The sequence below is a fragment of the Rattus norvegicus genome, chromosome 19, assembly GCF_036323735.1.
Source record: "Rattus norvegicus strain BN/NHsdMcwi chromosome 19, GRCr8, whole genome shotgun sequence".
NCBI classification, from domain to species: Eukaryota; Metazoa; Chordata; class Mammalia; order Rodentia; family Muridae; genus Rattus; species Rattus norvegicus.
The window spans coordinates 62,719,137-62,734,846 of record NC_086037.1 but is presented as its reverse complement, the minus strand read 5'-3'; the positions used below and the strand labels follow the sequence as shown (position 1 = coordinate 62,734,846).

The following is a 15,710-nucleotide window of genomic DNA, read 5'->3' as shown; positions in this document are numbered from 1 at the left end:
CTCTGTCTCTCCTCTCTGTCTCTGTGTCTCTGTCTCTCCTCTCTGTCTCTGTGTCTCTGTCTCTCCTCTCTGTCTCTGTGTCTCTGTCTCTCCTGTCTCTGAGTCTCTGTCTCTGTTTCTGTCTCTGTCTCTGTCTCTCTGTGTCTATGTCTGTGTCTGTCTGTCTGACTCTCTCTCTCTCTCTCTCTCTCTCTCTCTCTCTCTCTCTCTCACACACACACACACACACACACACACTTCAAGCAGAGCATGTGGGAGGTATCAGCTGAAAGATAAGGAGTTTGAAGCCATTCTTGCTTCCTTGGCTACACAGTGATTTCTGAGGCCAGCCAGGGCTGCATGAGACCTATCTCAGAGTAAAAACAAATAAAAATGAACTGCCACTGAAACCCCAACTTTAAGTTGCCACCCACCCTGCCCGGAGGCCAGCAGCACATGGCAAAACTAGCCAGTACCAGAAAGGTTACATTTGCTAAGGACTGGAGTAGTTGTCAGTGTCTTTGAGTAAGAAGAAATGATCAAATTGGGTAGACACTTTGATTTGTTGAGACATAATACTAGTACACCCTTAATAGAATTCAGTACGATATAAACACATACATATATGTGCATACGCACATATGTGTATGCATATATAATGCATATATAATATATACATACATACAAATGTATATTTATGCTGGGAAAGGGAAAACTTCCTGGGCTCGGTTTGTCAGTATAGTAACTGTCCGGAAGTGGTCTAGAACTACCTGCGAGCGGCATCTGAGAGGAAAGCCTGTCTCTGATTGGTGCTTCTGAAGGAACAATGTTTCAGTTGTGCTTCTCTCCATTGTGCTCCCTGTTACCCTCCAGTCCTCTTCCCACCAAGTCACAGGGAACAGACAGGTTTCAAAACAAGAATCTGAGGTAGAAAGTTAGTTTAATAAGAGGTTTCCCTTTCATCCTAAGCATGTGGCATTTCCCACCCTACCCGGGCCTTGTTCTTCTAACTTGCTGTCCTTAAAGCTCTTGGCATGAGTTTTGGAGTAAAATAGTTTTTCAAAATATAGTCCAATAAGCTGATCGGGGAGTAGGCCGCGAAGCAGATCCACAGGTAAGTCATTCTCCCTGAGCAATAAAAGGAAGAGTGGTTCTTGGCACAAATGGCGTGCTGGATGTCCCGCAGCACAGGGGTGATATCCGGGTTGGACATCTCTCTCATGACCGGGAGGGCGAGCTTCTGCGTATGGACATATTCCTGTCCATAGTTCTCCTGAATCTCTTTGGAAAAGTGGTCCAGGATCTCCTTCTCCATTTTATCCCAACTGTCCTGTGAGCCTACGATGTCTGGAAGAATGGGAGGCAGATGATCATGAACCAGCTTCTCTCTCCCCCTTTCCTCCCTCTACATCCTCCCGTATACCTCTCCTTGAACTTTTTCAGATTTATAGCCCCTTTTTACAGAGTGTGCATAAAGTTGCCGGCATGTATGTTTTCAAGGATGACCACTTAGACATGCCAGAGTAGAGGGGGAGAGCTCACCAGATCCCAGACCTGCACAAAGAACTTCCGGCAACTAAGGAATGCTGGGACGGAGGGAGAGCACACCTGGGAAGCGCACACCAGTGAGCCATCCAACGGCCATCTAATGGTCAGCTCTGTGTATTTGGTTCACAGTGAATGCTTCACAGCATCACTGATTCGCATTTCCAAACCTGCACGTGACCCTGGAGAAATGACCCAGTGGTTAAGAGCACGTCCTACTTCTGCACGTGACCTTTGGTTCCCAGCACACACACAAGGTGACTCACAACTGCCTGTGACTCCATCTTCAGGGCACCTGGCACCCTCTCCTGATCTCCACAGGCATAGACATACATGGGTGCACATTGCAAACACTCAGGCACACACACGCACACAAAATAAATCGTTTAAGCCTAAATATGGATAAAGACAGCTGGCTGGGATTTTCACAAACTGAAGAGCCCAGCTAGTGAGCAGCCAGTCCAAAAATGAGAGGAGTGCTCTCTTCCCGGTCCTCTCTTAGACCCTTCTCAAGTGCCACTGTCCTTGCTAACAAGGGCAGACTCATTCTGTCTGTTTTGAGCACTTAACTCTCTGGTGTCAGTTTTTTTGCTCGACAGTGTGTGTGTGTGTGTGTGTGTGTGTGTGTGTGTGTGTGTGTGTGTGGTGTTTGCTGTGTGTGGCATATGTGTGTGTTTCTCTGTGTGCAGTGTGTATAGTATATATGTGGTGTCTGTGTGTGTAGTGTGTGTATGTGTGTGTGGTGTTCACTGTGTGTGATTCTGCGTGTGTAATGTATTGTGTGTTTCTCTCTGTGTGTAATGTGTATGTGTGTATGTGTGGTGTATGTATGTATATGTGTATGTGTTTGTGTGTATGGTGTTTGTGTGAGTCTGCATGTGTGGTATATGTGTGTGTTTCTCTATGTGTAGTGTATATGTGTGGTATATGTGTGTGTGCATTGTGTGTGTGGTGTATGTTTGTGTTTCTGTGTGTGTAACGTGTATATATGTGTCTGTGTGTGTGTGTGGTGTATATATGTGTCTGTTTCTGTGTGTAATGTGTATGTGATGTATGTGTGTCTCTATGTGTGTAATGTGTATATGTGTGTGATGTATGTGTGTGTCTATGTGTAATGTATATGTGTGTGTGATATATGCATGTCTCTCTGTGTGCAATGTGTATGTGATGTATGTGTCTGTCTCTGTGTGTGGTGTATGTGTCTGTTTCTCTGTGTGTAATGTGTATGTAATGTGTACATGTGTGTGATATACATGTGTGTCTCTGTGTATAATGTGTATGTGTGTGATGTATTCACAAGTGATATGCCCATTCTCTTTATTGTATAGCTTTACATCGTATAAATATTGCCCAAAATGTAGATATGATACATTACAATGAAACTTGGTCTTGGGTTTTCGTTTGCAGCTCTTATAGACGTGGCTGATGGAGCATTCTAGCACATGTCTTCTGATGGTAATTATGTGTGTAAAACATAATGTCTACAATATAGCATCTAATATATGATCTATTCTGTGTGCATAAATATGTAAATACACACACAGCATGCACATATAACTTATTAAATATACAAACAGTACCTACTTCTTCTGTATTGAAAATTTAGTACGCAGCTTACAATCTCTTCTGTGTGTAATTTTAAACATTAAATATGTTTTTAATATAATTCCAATACATGTTTAAATTTTATTATGTAAATGACATGATTAGGTAGAAATACATCTTAACATGCCTGCTTGTTACATGAAATTAAATAAAATATATTTGCTTTAAAACATAGCAGCAATGCCTGCTTATTTTGTGAGTAAAGAGATGTGAGCATTTTTAAAATCAGTCTTCTTTGATGTGACTAACAGTTTTGCATGCCCCTCTGTAATTCCTCCTTACTCATGTACTTATGCACACAGAAGGCTACATCTTCTTTTATCAAGAAGGAACAACAACAACAAGAAGAAGAAGTTGTAATCTGCATTTTCCTGGTCAAGGGCTGTAGATTTGAGCTGTGGTTTGTAGCAGAGCGATAGACTTCTTTGAACAGCTTTCAGGCAGCCATTTACCTTCACAGCACTGCCAGTCAGCCCTTGCTAGGTTTCGCTGCTGCAACGCTGAAGTGCACAAACTCACAGCATAGACGTAAGCTTTCTTTTTGCATCGACCCTCACACTCTGTCCTGCTAGCTGGCTGACTGTGGGATGCTCCTTTATTGGCTAGTGTATGAAGTGCCTGTACAAAGTGTTGAACCCCCAAAGTCCAGCAAAGTGGGAGAATGGCAGCGAGCATCCAGTGGCCTATTTCTCCTCGTGAGGCACAGCACTGCAGGTGGAGAAATAATTACCCAGCAATTGAACTGGAGGTTGAACCTTGTGAAACACTCTTGCTTGCCTGTCATGTCTATTCTGACATATCTCTCCAACCCCTGATCAAAGGCTAGAGAATTTCTGTCTCTCCTCGCTTCACTGATTTCTTTTTCTTTTTTTTCATTGACTTTTAAAAATTACATGTATCAGTATATATCTCTCTGTGTATATATATATATATGTATATATATATATGAATGTTATATGTTGTATAGGGGATGAGGATGACCTATGTATCTATATATCTATGTGTATATGTATGCATGTGTGTATGTAGTATGTATGCATGTGTATGTATGTATGTATGTTTCTTTCTATCCATCTGTCTGTCTATCTATCTATCTATCTGAATGTTGTATTTGGGGTAGGGATCATTTGTCTTTGTATCTATGTTTCTATGTATCTATCTATATATGTTTCTATATGTGTGTGTATGTATGTATGTATGTATGTATGTATCTGAATGTTGTATATGGGGTAGGGATCATTTGTCTTTGTATCTATGTTTCTATGTATCTATCTATATATGTTTCTATATGTGTGTGTATGTATGTATGTATGTATGTATCTATCTATCTATCTATCTATCTGAATGTTGTATATGGGGTAGGGATTGTTTGTCTATGTATCTATGTTTCTATGTATCTATCTATATATATGTTTCTATGTGTGTGTATGTATGTATGTATGTATGTATCTATCTATCTATCTATCTATCTATCTGAATGTTGTATTTGGGGTAGGGATCATTTGTCTTTGTATCTATGTTTCTATGTATCTATCTATATATGTTTCTATATGTGTGTGTATGTATGTATGTATGTATCTATCTATCTATCTATCTATCTGAATGTTGTATATGGAGTGGAGCTCATTTGTCTATGTGTCTATGTTTCTGGGTATCTATTTATTTTTCTATCTATCTATCTATCTATCCATCCATTCACCCATCCATCCATCATCCATTCATCCATTCATCCATTCATCCATTTATCCACCCATCCATCTTAGATAGATAACACTTAGGTCATCAGGCTTGGCATCAAATGGCCTTACCTACAGATTCATCTCTCCCACCTCTTCCTGAACTAACCACATTTGAGAAGACACTGTCTAGAGCCCCCACTCCTCCCCCTCTGGGTGACAAAGCCACCAGCCTTTTGTCAACCATCACCTATTACTTCAGGCATACATCACCCATCCTTCTCTCAGCACTGTGGAGCAACACGCCGTCCATCTAACCCGCATCAAAATTCTATCTTTGCTTGAGATCAGCTCTGTGGCTGGGGTTTTTCTCATTACAAGAAAAACCTGGAGATATTCCATTGCCTCCTCCATAGGTGAGAACAGAGTGAAACAGCACAGGAAATTAGCATGTTTAATATGTGCCAGGCATGCAACGCCTTAACTATTTATTGTAGAACATTAAATAAAAAAATAGGATCAGTGTCCTTCACTGTTCTCAGGAGCTCCACGCTGTTTTCTTTGTAAGTTCCTTTCTTGCTCCTACCTTCAATCAAATAAAAATGCAGGGTGTAATCCTCTAGACTACCCTCTGTTCTCTGGCTCCCTGCCTTTGGAGAGCTCATCAGTGCCCAGCTACACATGGAGATGGCCTAGCATGGAAGACGGAGCCCAGGTGGAGGCACTGGAGATCTGTCCTCAGACTCCCCCTCACTACAACGCACCAGGAGCCTGCACCGGGACTTGGGCAGCCCACCCTGCCTCACTGCCCTCACCTGGAGCATGTTAATTAGTCCTGTATATATTCAATATGGAACTAGATGAGATTCCCAACAGAACAATTACATTTTAAGAAGATGGAAATGCTGAGTTCACCAATGTTGAGTTCACCAATTTGCTCATTGTACAGTATGACACACACACACACACACACACACACACACACACACATGCACGCCCCACACACCATACACACACACATAGCAGACACACACATATTCACACACATACACACACACACACCACACATACCACACACACATACACACATCACACACACCACACACACACACATACACACACCACACACATACACACACACCACACACACCATACACATACACACACACCACACACACATACACCCCACACATACACACACGCACACATGCACGCCCCACACACACTTACACATACACATAGCAGACACACACATATTCACACACCACACACACACACCACACACACATACACCCCACACATACCACACACACATACACACACCACACACACACATACACGCATACACACACATGCATGCATGTGCACAATGAATTTCAGCCACACCCAGCATAGATGACCTGTAAAAGCACAGTGTTGACCAGAAGAATCTAGACAACAATGAAAATGCACACATTAATCCTCCAAGCCAGTGCAGCCAAACTTCTGTCCAAGGGTGGATAACTGGACTTAAGTCCTCAAAGAAAAGCCAACACATCACCATTATAACACGAGAAGAGCTAGGTATCTTTTGGAGAAGTAAAGGGGTTCTAAAGGGTCTTCTAGGTGCTAGATTCTTTGTTGATCTAAGTACTCAGGTGCTTGTGTTAAGTTGTTAAATGGCGAGTGTTATACCTTTTCTATGTTTATGATATAGTTCTTCATGGAAACAGTAAGGTCAACTACTGTTGTGGTAAAAATTAGAAAGGAGTGTTTTCTATTAGTTTCTGAGAGCCGGATCCGCTCATTCTGGCTGCTACCTTACCACATGGTCTGCAAGCCCACAAGCTGCCCTCTTCCAGCTGTCTCCCTTTTAGCTGCCCTCTCTGTACAGTCCCCTTGGTGGTAGTTACCATGCCTGGCACACACACACACACACACACACACACACACATACACGCACACACATGCACACATACACGCATACACACACATACACACACATATACACAACACACACACACACACACACACACACACACACACACAACTCATTCTGCAGTCCCTGCGCGTTCTCACTCCTCACAAGCAACCAACCAGATCCACACGCTCCAATTGCCTCTCAACCATTTCTTTCATATGCTGTCCTGTTTAGCCTGGTAAATCAAAGTTCCAGAAACTTATAATTCAGCAATTAGATTTACATGTTAATTTCTCAATCCATAATACATACAATAAATTCACACTGCCACTTAATAAAGATAGAAACTGCCCACCTAGACAAAATTGACCTGGACCACCTGAATTGGAATCATCTTTCTCCATCGTCTTCATCTCAATTCCACCCCCCACTCCCCTACCCACCCTGCTCCTTCTCCTCCTCTGCCCTAAACTTTTCCCCATCTACCCTTCCTTCTCATCCAATGATAGGCTGGACTTGCCTTGCTGCATAATGAATCATCCTACAGACTACACCTAGCATGTATGGGACTATGTGATGCTGGACCTGCTAAGAGACGCTCCCCAGAAACGTCAGCAGCAAGAGCTCCCTAAGCCCTTTAAAGCACAAATTAACACCAGCCTGCTCCTTTTTCCAAAGGGAGCCTTACACAGGTATTCTGGAATTTTCCTTTGGCTCATAAGCCCATCCTAACGCTTGATTCTACTGGCAGCTGTCAAGTCCAATTCAAGGCCAGCAAGAATGTATTAGTAGGTAAAGTCACTTGCCACCAAGCCTGTGTTTTGATCTCTAGGAATCCCATGGTGGAAGGAGAGAACCAGCTCCCAAAAGTCGTTCTCTGACCTCGGTGCGCGTGCCATTGCGTGTGGACGCCTACATGTAAATGCACCGAAAGTAACAAATAAGGACGTGCAGAGAAGCACAGTGCAGCACTTCCCCGGTCCACCAGCTCCGAGCTAGCTTTCCCCTCTCTAAAGGTTTATTTACTTATTTTATATATAAGTACACTGCAGCTGTCTTCAGACACACCAGAAGAGGGCAGCTGATCCATTCCAGATGGTTGTGAGCCACCATGTTGTCACTGGGACTTGAACTCAGGACCTCTGGAAGAGTAGTCAGTGCTCTTAACCACGGAGCCATCTCTCCATCACCCCTTTCTCCTCTCTAGAACACCCTTCTTTGCCTTCTATCCCAGTCTGACTTTGGTAGATTTTCTTCTCTATCAACTTCCAGAAGTCTCCTCCCCGCTGGGGAGTTTGGGCTAGAAACCCCTCAAAAGATAACATTTTCTCTCCATTTTCAATTACCCTGATCTCCCTTCTCAGCATATACGGCTAATGTTCAGTTTTACCTGTCCAGTGGTTCCTGAGCCTCCTCCACAGCCTGGTAAGTTTCCCATCTGCTAAGTGCTTCCGGCCAAGGTTTTCTTTATAAATTTTGCCTTGTGCATTTGGCTTACAATACCTTCCAGTTTGTGGTCTTTATTAGATGTGCCTCTCACGCCCCTACCAACATAACCAATTACATGTCTTATGGTCCAAAAAAAAAAAAAAAGTGGATGTACTTTCTGTCTCTGCCCTGCCCAAGTTCAGAAATTCAAGGGGTGGGGGATGGGGAAAGGACCGCATCTCCCATGAAAGAAGGAGGTGGTCCTGTTTTCTAAAGGAGAGGAGAGAAATGCCATTTCCAAAACACAGAGAGGCCAGGAAAGAAAGTGATCTTGCAGGGATAAAATGGGATGCTAATGTTACTCGTGCCTTCATTCCCTTTGTTTAAGAGCAATCCCTTAAATCTAAATAAACAAACCCAGCAAGATGCTAATGGATGCCATATTGGAAGTGGGATTTAGTTGTCTCAGGAAAATCAGTGAGAATCCGTTGGGGTCATTTCTGGGCTGTGCTCCCTTCAAAGCAAATAAATCTTAGGCATAGAGGAAGAGATTGTGAGGAAGTTCGTGTTCTGAGGGGGCGCATGGGTTTGCACTTAACATGGCCTCTGCTTGTTTATAGTATCTGGGCCCTCTCTTCCTTTTCCAGAAGAAAGCTGAGAAGGGAATCATCCAATTGGCACTTGCTCTTAAAGGTCAGATGAAGCCCGTCTTCCCACTGAGTGCATAGTAACTCTCTGCAAACTCCTGCATGAAGAGGCTGACCATACTCTAGCCCAGCATTAATAATATCGGCCCCTATTCTAAAAGGCATGAGCCCTTCTGAATACCTGCTTAAGAAGGTTCACCACCGCTAGAAGAACTCACTATTGTTCCAGCAAACATAACCTTGATGGTGGTTTCTGGTCTCTCTTAATTGGAGAATTCACTCAAAAGGTTGTTCAATCGTGTGTATATTTATGTATCCCCTGCAACTCAAGGTCCTAGGAGCTTGTTCTTTTGGGGAATCCTCCAGAAGGACCAGACCTGACTCCCAGTCTCTATAGAGAGGTCGAGTCCTAAAGTCTTCCCCTCCACACTGATCCATCCTTAGTACTTTTATGTTTGCTGACTTGGCTGAGCCTTCTTTTCCCAATTCCCCATCCTTGCTCTCCCCACCCCTTCAGCCCCATTTAAGCATCCAAGTTGGGGCTAGAGAGATGGTTCTGCAGTTAAGAGTACACATTGCTATTGCAGAGGGCCAGAGTTCAGTCCCCAACACTGACATAGGATGATTCACAACTGCCTATAACATCAGCTCCAGGGGATCCAACATCCTTTTCTGGCCTCCCCAGGTACTTGCCTGCATGTGCATGCACACATAAACAGACATGTGTTGACACACATAAATAAAAATAAATTGGATTGGGGAGATGGCTCAGCAGTTGGGAGAACTGACTATTCTTCCAGATGTCCTGAGTTCCACATGGTGGCTCAAAACCATCTATAATGGGATCTGATGCCCTCTTCTGATGTGTCTGACAGCTACAGTGTTACTCATATAAATAAGTCTTAAAAAAAATAAAACTATATCCATGTTGTTTTAAAAATTAGTTAATTAATTAAAAATAAACTATTTAAAACACCCACATCACATCTACACGTCAGCTTTGCACTTGGCTCAAGCTGAATCAAATGGGTCTTCACTACCAACACCCATCTGTGTTCATCTCCCACAACCCTGAGGGTTCAGTGGTGTCCTAACCGATCAAGACAAACATCAGGGTCCCTCTCAGAGTGACTGTTGTAGATCTACTGGGCTTGGGTACCTACTTGTTTGGAAGCCTCCAGGATGGATGGTCACGACTTTGACTCCCCATTTGGCAAGCTCTTGCCTGATGACGGCTGAGAACATGCTTATAGCTGCCTTCGTGGAGGCGTAGGCGGCCATCATCTGAAATGGAATCATGGCTGTGGGAAGAGCGGGAGAAAAAAAATAGGGTTTGATATCTTCACTCATTCATCCGATAAATATTTAAAGTACCTAACTATATCCCAGGAACTGATGTCAACAGTGACCGGATCAGGCAAAGGTATGCAAGGTCCTGCTGAATCCAGGTGAGCGCATGTTCTGAGTTATGACATCATGGGACCTTCCAGGGTTCTGTGGTGTGGATGTATTTATTTCTAAATGAGACGCGATTGGCGTGGGAATGGCAACATCTGCTCATGGCCTTCAACTTTTGTGGTGTTCATTCTGAAGTTCTACCTAATGTATCATTGGGAGTGGGGGTGGATGGGGTCCACACTTCGACCACCATGACAATATCCAACCAATTAGATTCAGTACTAGTTACAACAAGGAGCGACATCTACTATGGCGTGCTGTGGGGGCCTTTCTGAAAGGAACATGAGACGTATTCATCTGCAACCAACAAATATTCATTGCCCTTCCTATATCACATTTAGTGTAGTACATGGAGCCCTAAGCTGGGCCTGGTTGCAGGGCAAGGAGGGAGCTTTACAGGGGAGGCTCAAAGGAAATATGGAAGCGTAAGTTATCTCTTTGGAATAAAGGGCCCTGAAGATGTGGTTAAGACGTTATGATCACTAGGCAAGGTCTTTCCAGATTAGGAGCTGGTGAGATGGCTTAGTTGGTAAACAGCTTACGGTGCAAGCACGGACACATGAATTCAGATCCCCAGTACACATGTAAAATCCCGGTGTGATGGTGCATGAATCCCAGCACTGGAGAAGCAGAGACAGGCAGAACCCTCAAACTCATTGGCTAGCCAGCCTAGTGGAGTCGATGACCTCCAGGTTCAGTGAAAGACTCTCCAAAAACTAAGGTAGAGAATGATCCAAGAGGAGCCCAGATGTCTAACTCTAATCTCCTCATGCATATGCACACAGATATGTACACTCATATGAGCACACACACACACACACACACACACACACACACACACACACACCACGTACACGCAAATAAATAACAACAACGAACAAATAATAAATAAATGGAATGGATTGGGTCCCAAGTCCACTCAGGGGTGTTTTTATAAGAAAGCAAAGGTTAGGACCCCAGAGGCGCAGAAGGGAAGGAAGGCTATGTGAGGGCAGGGGCACAGGTTTTGGGTCTGCTGGGAGAAGCCCAGCAGAAAATGGAAGCGGCAAGGTTAAGCACTCCTCCAGAGATTTCAGGAGATGCAGCCCTACTAAGTCTTTCGTTTGACTTGTGGTCCTCCGGAACCGTGAAAAAATAGACTTCTGCTTTAAAGTCACTTGGTTTGCTACAGGAAGCTGCTCCAGGTAGGTTCTAGGTGGGAAAATGGCACTGGGAGAGTTGCAAAAATCTGAATCTCAGCACTAAGGAAACCTGACAGCATCCCCAGGAAAACAGGAACCAGGACATGACCTTTAGCATGATGTTGTTCACAAGGGCCTGTAACTACAGCCCCAGGGAATCCGATGCCTTCTTCTTGCCCCTGTGGGCACGATACACCCATGCTCGTTACATAGTCATCAATAAAGGCACACTCATAATTAAAAATAAATGTAAAACCTTCAACTGGACCTCTGGAACCCGAGTAGGATTGTATTTGAAGACAGGGGCTTTGGAACATGATAAAGTCGGAAGGACAGATCCCTTATGGTGTAGTTAGTGCCCCTTTAAAATGAGACACTAATAGCTTCTTCATTTGTATTCTCTGTCTCTGTCTCTGTCATCTCTGTCTCTGTCTGTCTGTCTGTGTCCACAATATTAGGACACAGAGAGGGGATAGTAAAAACACTGTTCTAGTTCTGTTTCTATTGCTGTAATAAAATGCGCTGACCAAAGACAACTTAGGGGAGGAAATAGGTTGTTTGGTTTACACTTCCAGGTGACTCCATTATTGCTTGAGGCCAGTGAAGAACCTGAAACAGAAACAGATGCCACTCGCTGGCTCATCCTTCGCTACTTTTCTTGTACAACATCTGCCTAGGGAATGCTGCTGCCCAGAGTGGATGTCAATTAATGACTAACACACTCCCCCAGACATGCTCAGAGACCAATCAGATTTAGGCAATGACTCTCAGATAACTTTAGGCTGTGTCAAATTGACAAGCAAATGCTAAATGCTCTCTTAGTCACTTTTAGAAGGTCGAGTGTTGGTAATATGATTAACATTGCCCACCAGATTTGTAGAACTTTTCCATCATGCATTACTGGGACACTAAAAGACCTGTTATTGGCTGGCTAAACAAAACATCTCTCATTATGATCTAAATGCGTTTCCCCAAATTTTACATTGAAGTGGTAATCCCCAATGTGGCTATATTTTAGAGATGGGACCTCTAAGGAAGTAATTCAGATTAGTTGAGATCACAAGACAGGGAACCTAACTTCCTAATATCAGGTGGGCCCCCCTCATTGGTGACATATAGAGATAGTAACCACCTTCAAGGTAAGAAGAGTATTCTCACCAGCTACACTGCACACTGATACCTTGATGTGGGGCTTCCTGCCTCCACAACTGTAACTACATTTCTCTTATTTAAGCCATTTGACCTATGGTATTTCATGATGACAGCTTTGGTTGGCGAACACATCCGGTCAACAGTATGACATTTTTTGCCCAACCACATACAGGACCATAGACTCTTCCCACCTCTCCTAAGTCATGATAGTTTATGTACACAATATGAGCATGGTCGTCCCCCCAACAATCCTCTCAGTCTCTGTTCTGTCTCTCCCTCTCCTTCTCCTTCCCCTCTCTCTTCCTCTCTCCCCACCTCTCTCACAGCTGCTCTCTCTTTCTCTCGGTGTGTGTGTGTGTGTGTGTGTGTGTGTGTGTGTGTGTGTGTGTGTGGTGTGAACTGTGTATGTATGTGTGTTTGTGCACATGTGCATGAACATACATTTGCACATGTGTGTGCATGTGCGTCTGCAGGCTTCCTCTGACACTCCTCCCATTGTCTTTTGAGACAAGGTCTTTCAATAAACTCGAGATTACTGATTGGCCAACAGGCTAGCCAATAAGTTCCAGTAATACCCCAGCGCTGGGGCCACTGCCCACCATCACCTTGGCTTTTATGTGGATCCAAACCCAGGTACATGCTTGCCAGTTCCTCAGCTCCACCTCCTCTGCCTCTGTGACCCACTTAGGACCTTGTCTCCTGTCCCTGTCAAGTAAATAAATTGAGGATGTGAATTTCCATTCCCTATGCATAGGCTGGAAGTTGCTCTTGCCTGAGGGTAAGTTAGGAATGTGTCCTAAGGTCTGGCTGGCCAGTCTTGATGTCCTACATAAAGCCTCACACACTCCACCGTCAGGATGATCAACTTCCCACAAAGGGAGCCTTGCTTCTTACAGATTTGCTTTAGTGTCTTTAATTATGCATGTGTGTCTGTGTACTGGTGTGGGCATGTGTACCCGAGCCGGTGAAGGTCAGACGGTCACCTTGAACTGGGAGTTACAGGCAGTTGTGAGATGCTGTAGCCCAGTGTGGGTACTGGAGCCTAACTTGGGTCCTCCACAAGAGCCAAGGGAGCTCTTAACTACTGAGCTAACGCCCCAGCCCCAGGATGGCCCCCTCCCCCCTTTTCAGCTTGAAGCTAAGGTGTGTTGAGGAATTAAGGGAGAGAGGAAACATTTTGAATAAATCTCCTGGTAACACAGCAGCGGGCAGAACACTGCAGTCTTCCCCAGAGACTACAGGACAAAGCTCGAAGGTCACCTTAGCTCATTTACACCCTGGTAGGTCTCCTAGCCAAGGCTACCCAGACCTAATCTCAGGAGAACACCATGAAGTCTCTCTCGCCTAGCTTCTCATTCTTCCAAGATGGGCTGAAATTGGCTCTGAGAACAGAGTCCATTCCTCTGACCCACTTTCCCACACTGAACTACAAACCTTTCCCTTGACCTCAGGAGAGTCAGGTTTACTGATTTCCTCTGAGGAATCTCAAACTCCAAACAGCACTTGACGGCCTCCTCGTCATTTGAAGGTCTTTGAGACTCTGACGAGCTGCTAGGTACCACTCCAAAATCAAGGTCCAGTGCCTTGCTCTGAAAAGAGAGAGCAAGAGCTGCAAGTTCTCAGGTCCGACTCTAGATGCATTAAGGCAGGAATATGGGGGTGGGACCCAGAAAATCTGTTACCATGGTAAAGCACACAACATAAACATCATATTACATTACGCGAAGTCGGCTATACCGACTTCTTCAAAGTGTATGATTTGCAGTGTTTGGTCTGTTCAGCTCTTGGCCTCTGTCGTCAAGACCACTTAACGTCTCTGTCCATCACTTCCGTCTGTTGGAACAGTCTCATCACCTCAGAAGGAAAGGCTGCACCCATTAGGTACTCATTCCTCTGTCAACTACCTATTCTACTTCCTGTCTCCCTAGTTCCCCTGTTGCAGACAGCTCACAGAAAGAGAATCACAGGCTGCTTGGCCTTCCGTGTCTGGCTTCTGTCTAGAAGTCATGGTGCTGATGTTTCGAGGTCTGCCTGCAGTGTTTAATGTTTTCAGGGCTGATTCACGCTGTATTGCTAGGAATCAATAGTTCAGTGCCTTGTAAACGTTCCGTGTCTACTGTGTGCCATGTCTGTGAGCCATCGATGGGTTATTTTATTCCCTTCTGCTCTTGTGAGGAATGCTGCCGTTCACAGATATGTACCTGTGTCTATTTGAGCCCTCGCTTGCTATTCTTTGCAGTACAGACCTAGGAATAGAACTGCTGGGCCTCCTATTGTACTGCGTTTAACTCACTGAGGGACTGGTTAATGGTTTCCACAGTAACTGCCCCAGTTTTAGTTCCCAACAGGAGGGGATAAGGATTCCTCCAGTCCCTCCACATTCTCACTGACCTATAGGTTGGTTGTTGCCATTGTTGTTGTTGTTTTAAGCTAAGATGGGGCACAGCGACAGGACACTGCATATTCTCAGAGAGCGGATTTGTCCTTCATTCTGTGGGAAAGGATCTCCATGCATACACTGATTCTACTTTACTTGATTTGGTGGTGTTTCAACCAAGATGCCCTCCCAATTCCTGGCTCAGGAGGAAAGCGAGACTCAGAGGCCTGGGTGTTTGTGAATCTTCCCTATTCTACAGAGAGAATACAATAGAGGGTGGGGGAAGCAAACGTCCCCCTGAAGAGGGTGGCCACCATATGGACAGGTGGCAGGACACAAGGATTTGTCACCAAGAGGAGATGGGTATCGCTACTAGTAGAGGTTCAAGGTCATGGGTGTTTCCAAACTCCCCACAATGCTAGTGTAGCCTCCTGCTCCAAGTATCAAGTATCAAGGGAATAACTCCTCTACACATCTGAGTGTCATTGAGACTGCCCAGGGTTCTCCATGTGACAGTTGATACTAAAAGCAGAGATAAGTGAGCAGCCTGTCCCTTGTCACCAGCTGATACCAAAGAGCAAGGTTCAGAGCCGGCCTGACCCCCAAAGCCCAAAGCCAAAAGGTTGCCCTCAATCGTTCTCAGTCACAGACGCTGTGCAGCTATGTACAAATATTTACTCTGGTTTCCTAAGAAGAGAACTGGCTGGGAAAAGCTTTTAGCTCCCCCCTGGACAAATACAGATATTCCCCCAATTCTTTAAA

The 15,710-nt window shown here is 44.5% G+C and overlaps 1 protein-coding gene across 1 annotated transcript in view; it reads right to left on the bottom strand.

Annotated features, from left to right (window-relative positions):
- Positions 1-902: 902 nt before the first annotated feature.
- Hsd17b2 (hydroxysteroid (17-beta) dehydrogenase 2) overlaps positions 903-15,710 on the bottom strand; it is a 71,625-nt gene continuing 56,817 nt past the window's right edge. Inside the window, exons 4-5 of the mRNA NM_024391.2 lie at positions 9,944-10,081; positions 903-1,326 (exon numbers count right to left, since the gene is read on the bottom strand). Coding sequence (NP_077367.2) covers positions 986-1,326; positions 9,944-10,081 — 479 coding nt within the window. The 3' untranslated portion in view covers positions 903-985. The remainder of the gene's footprint in view (positions 1,327-9,943; positions 10,082-15,710) is intronic.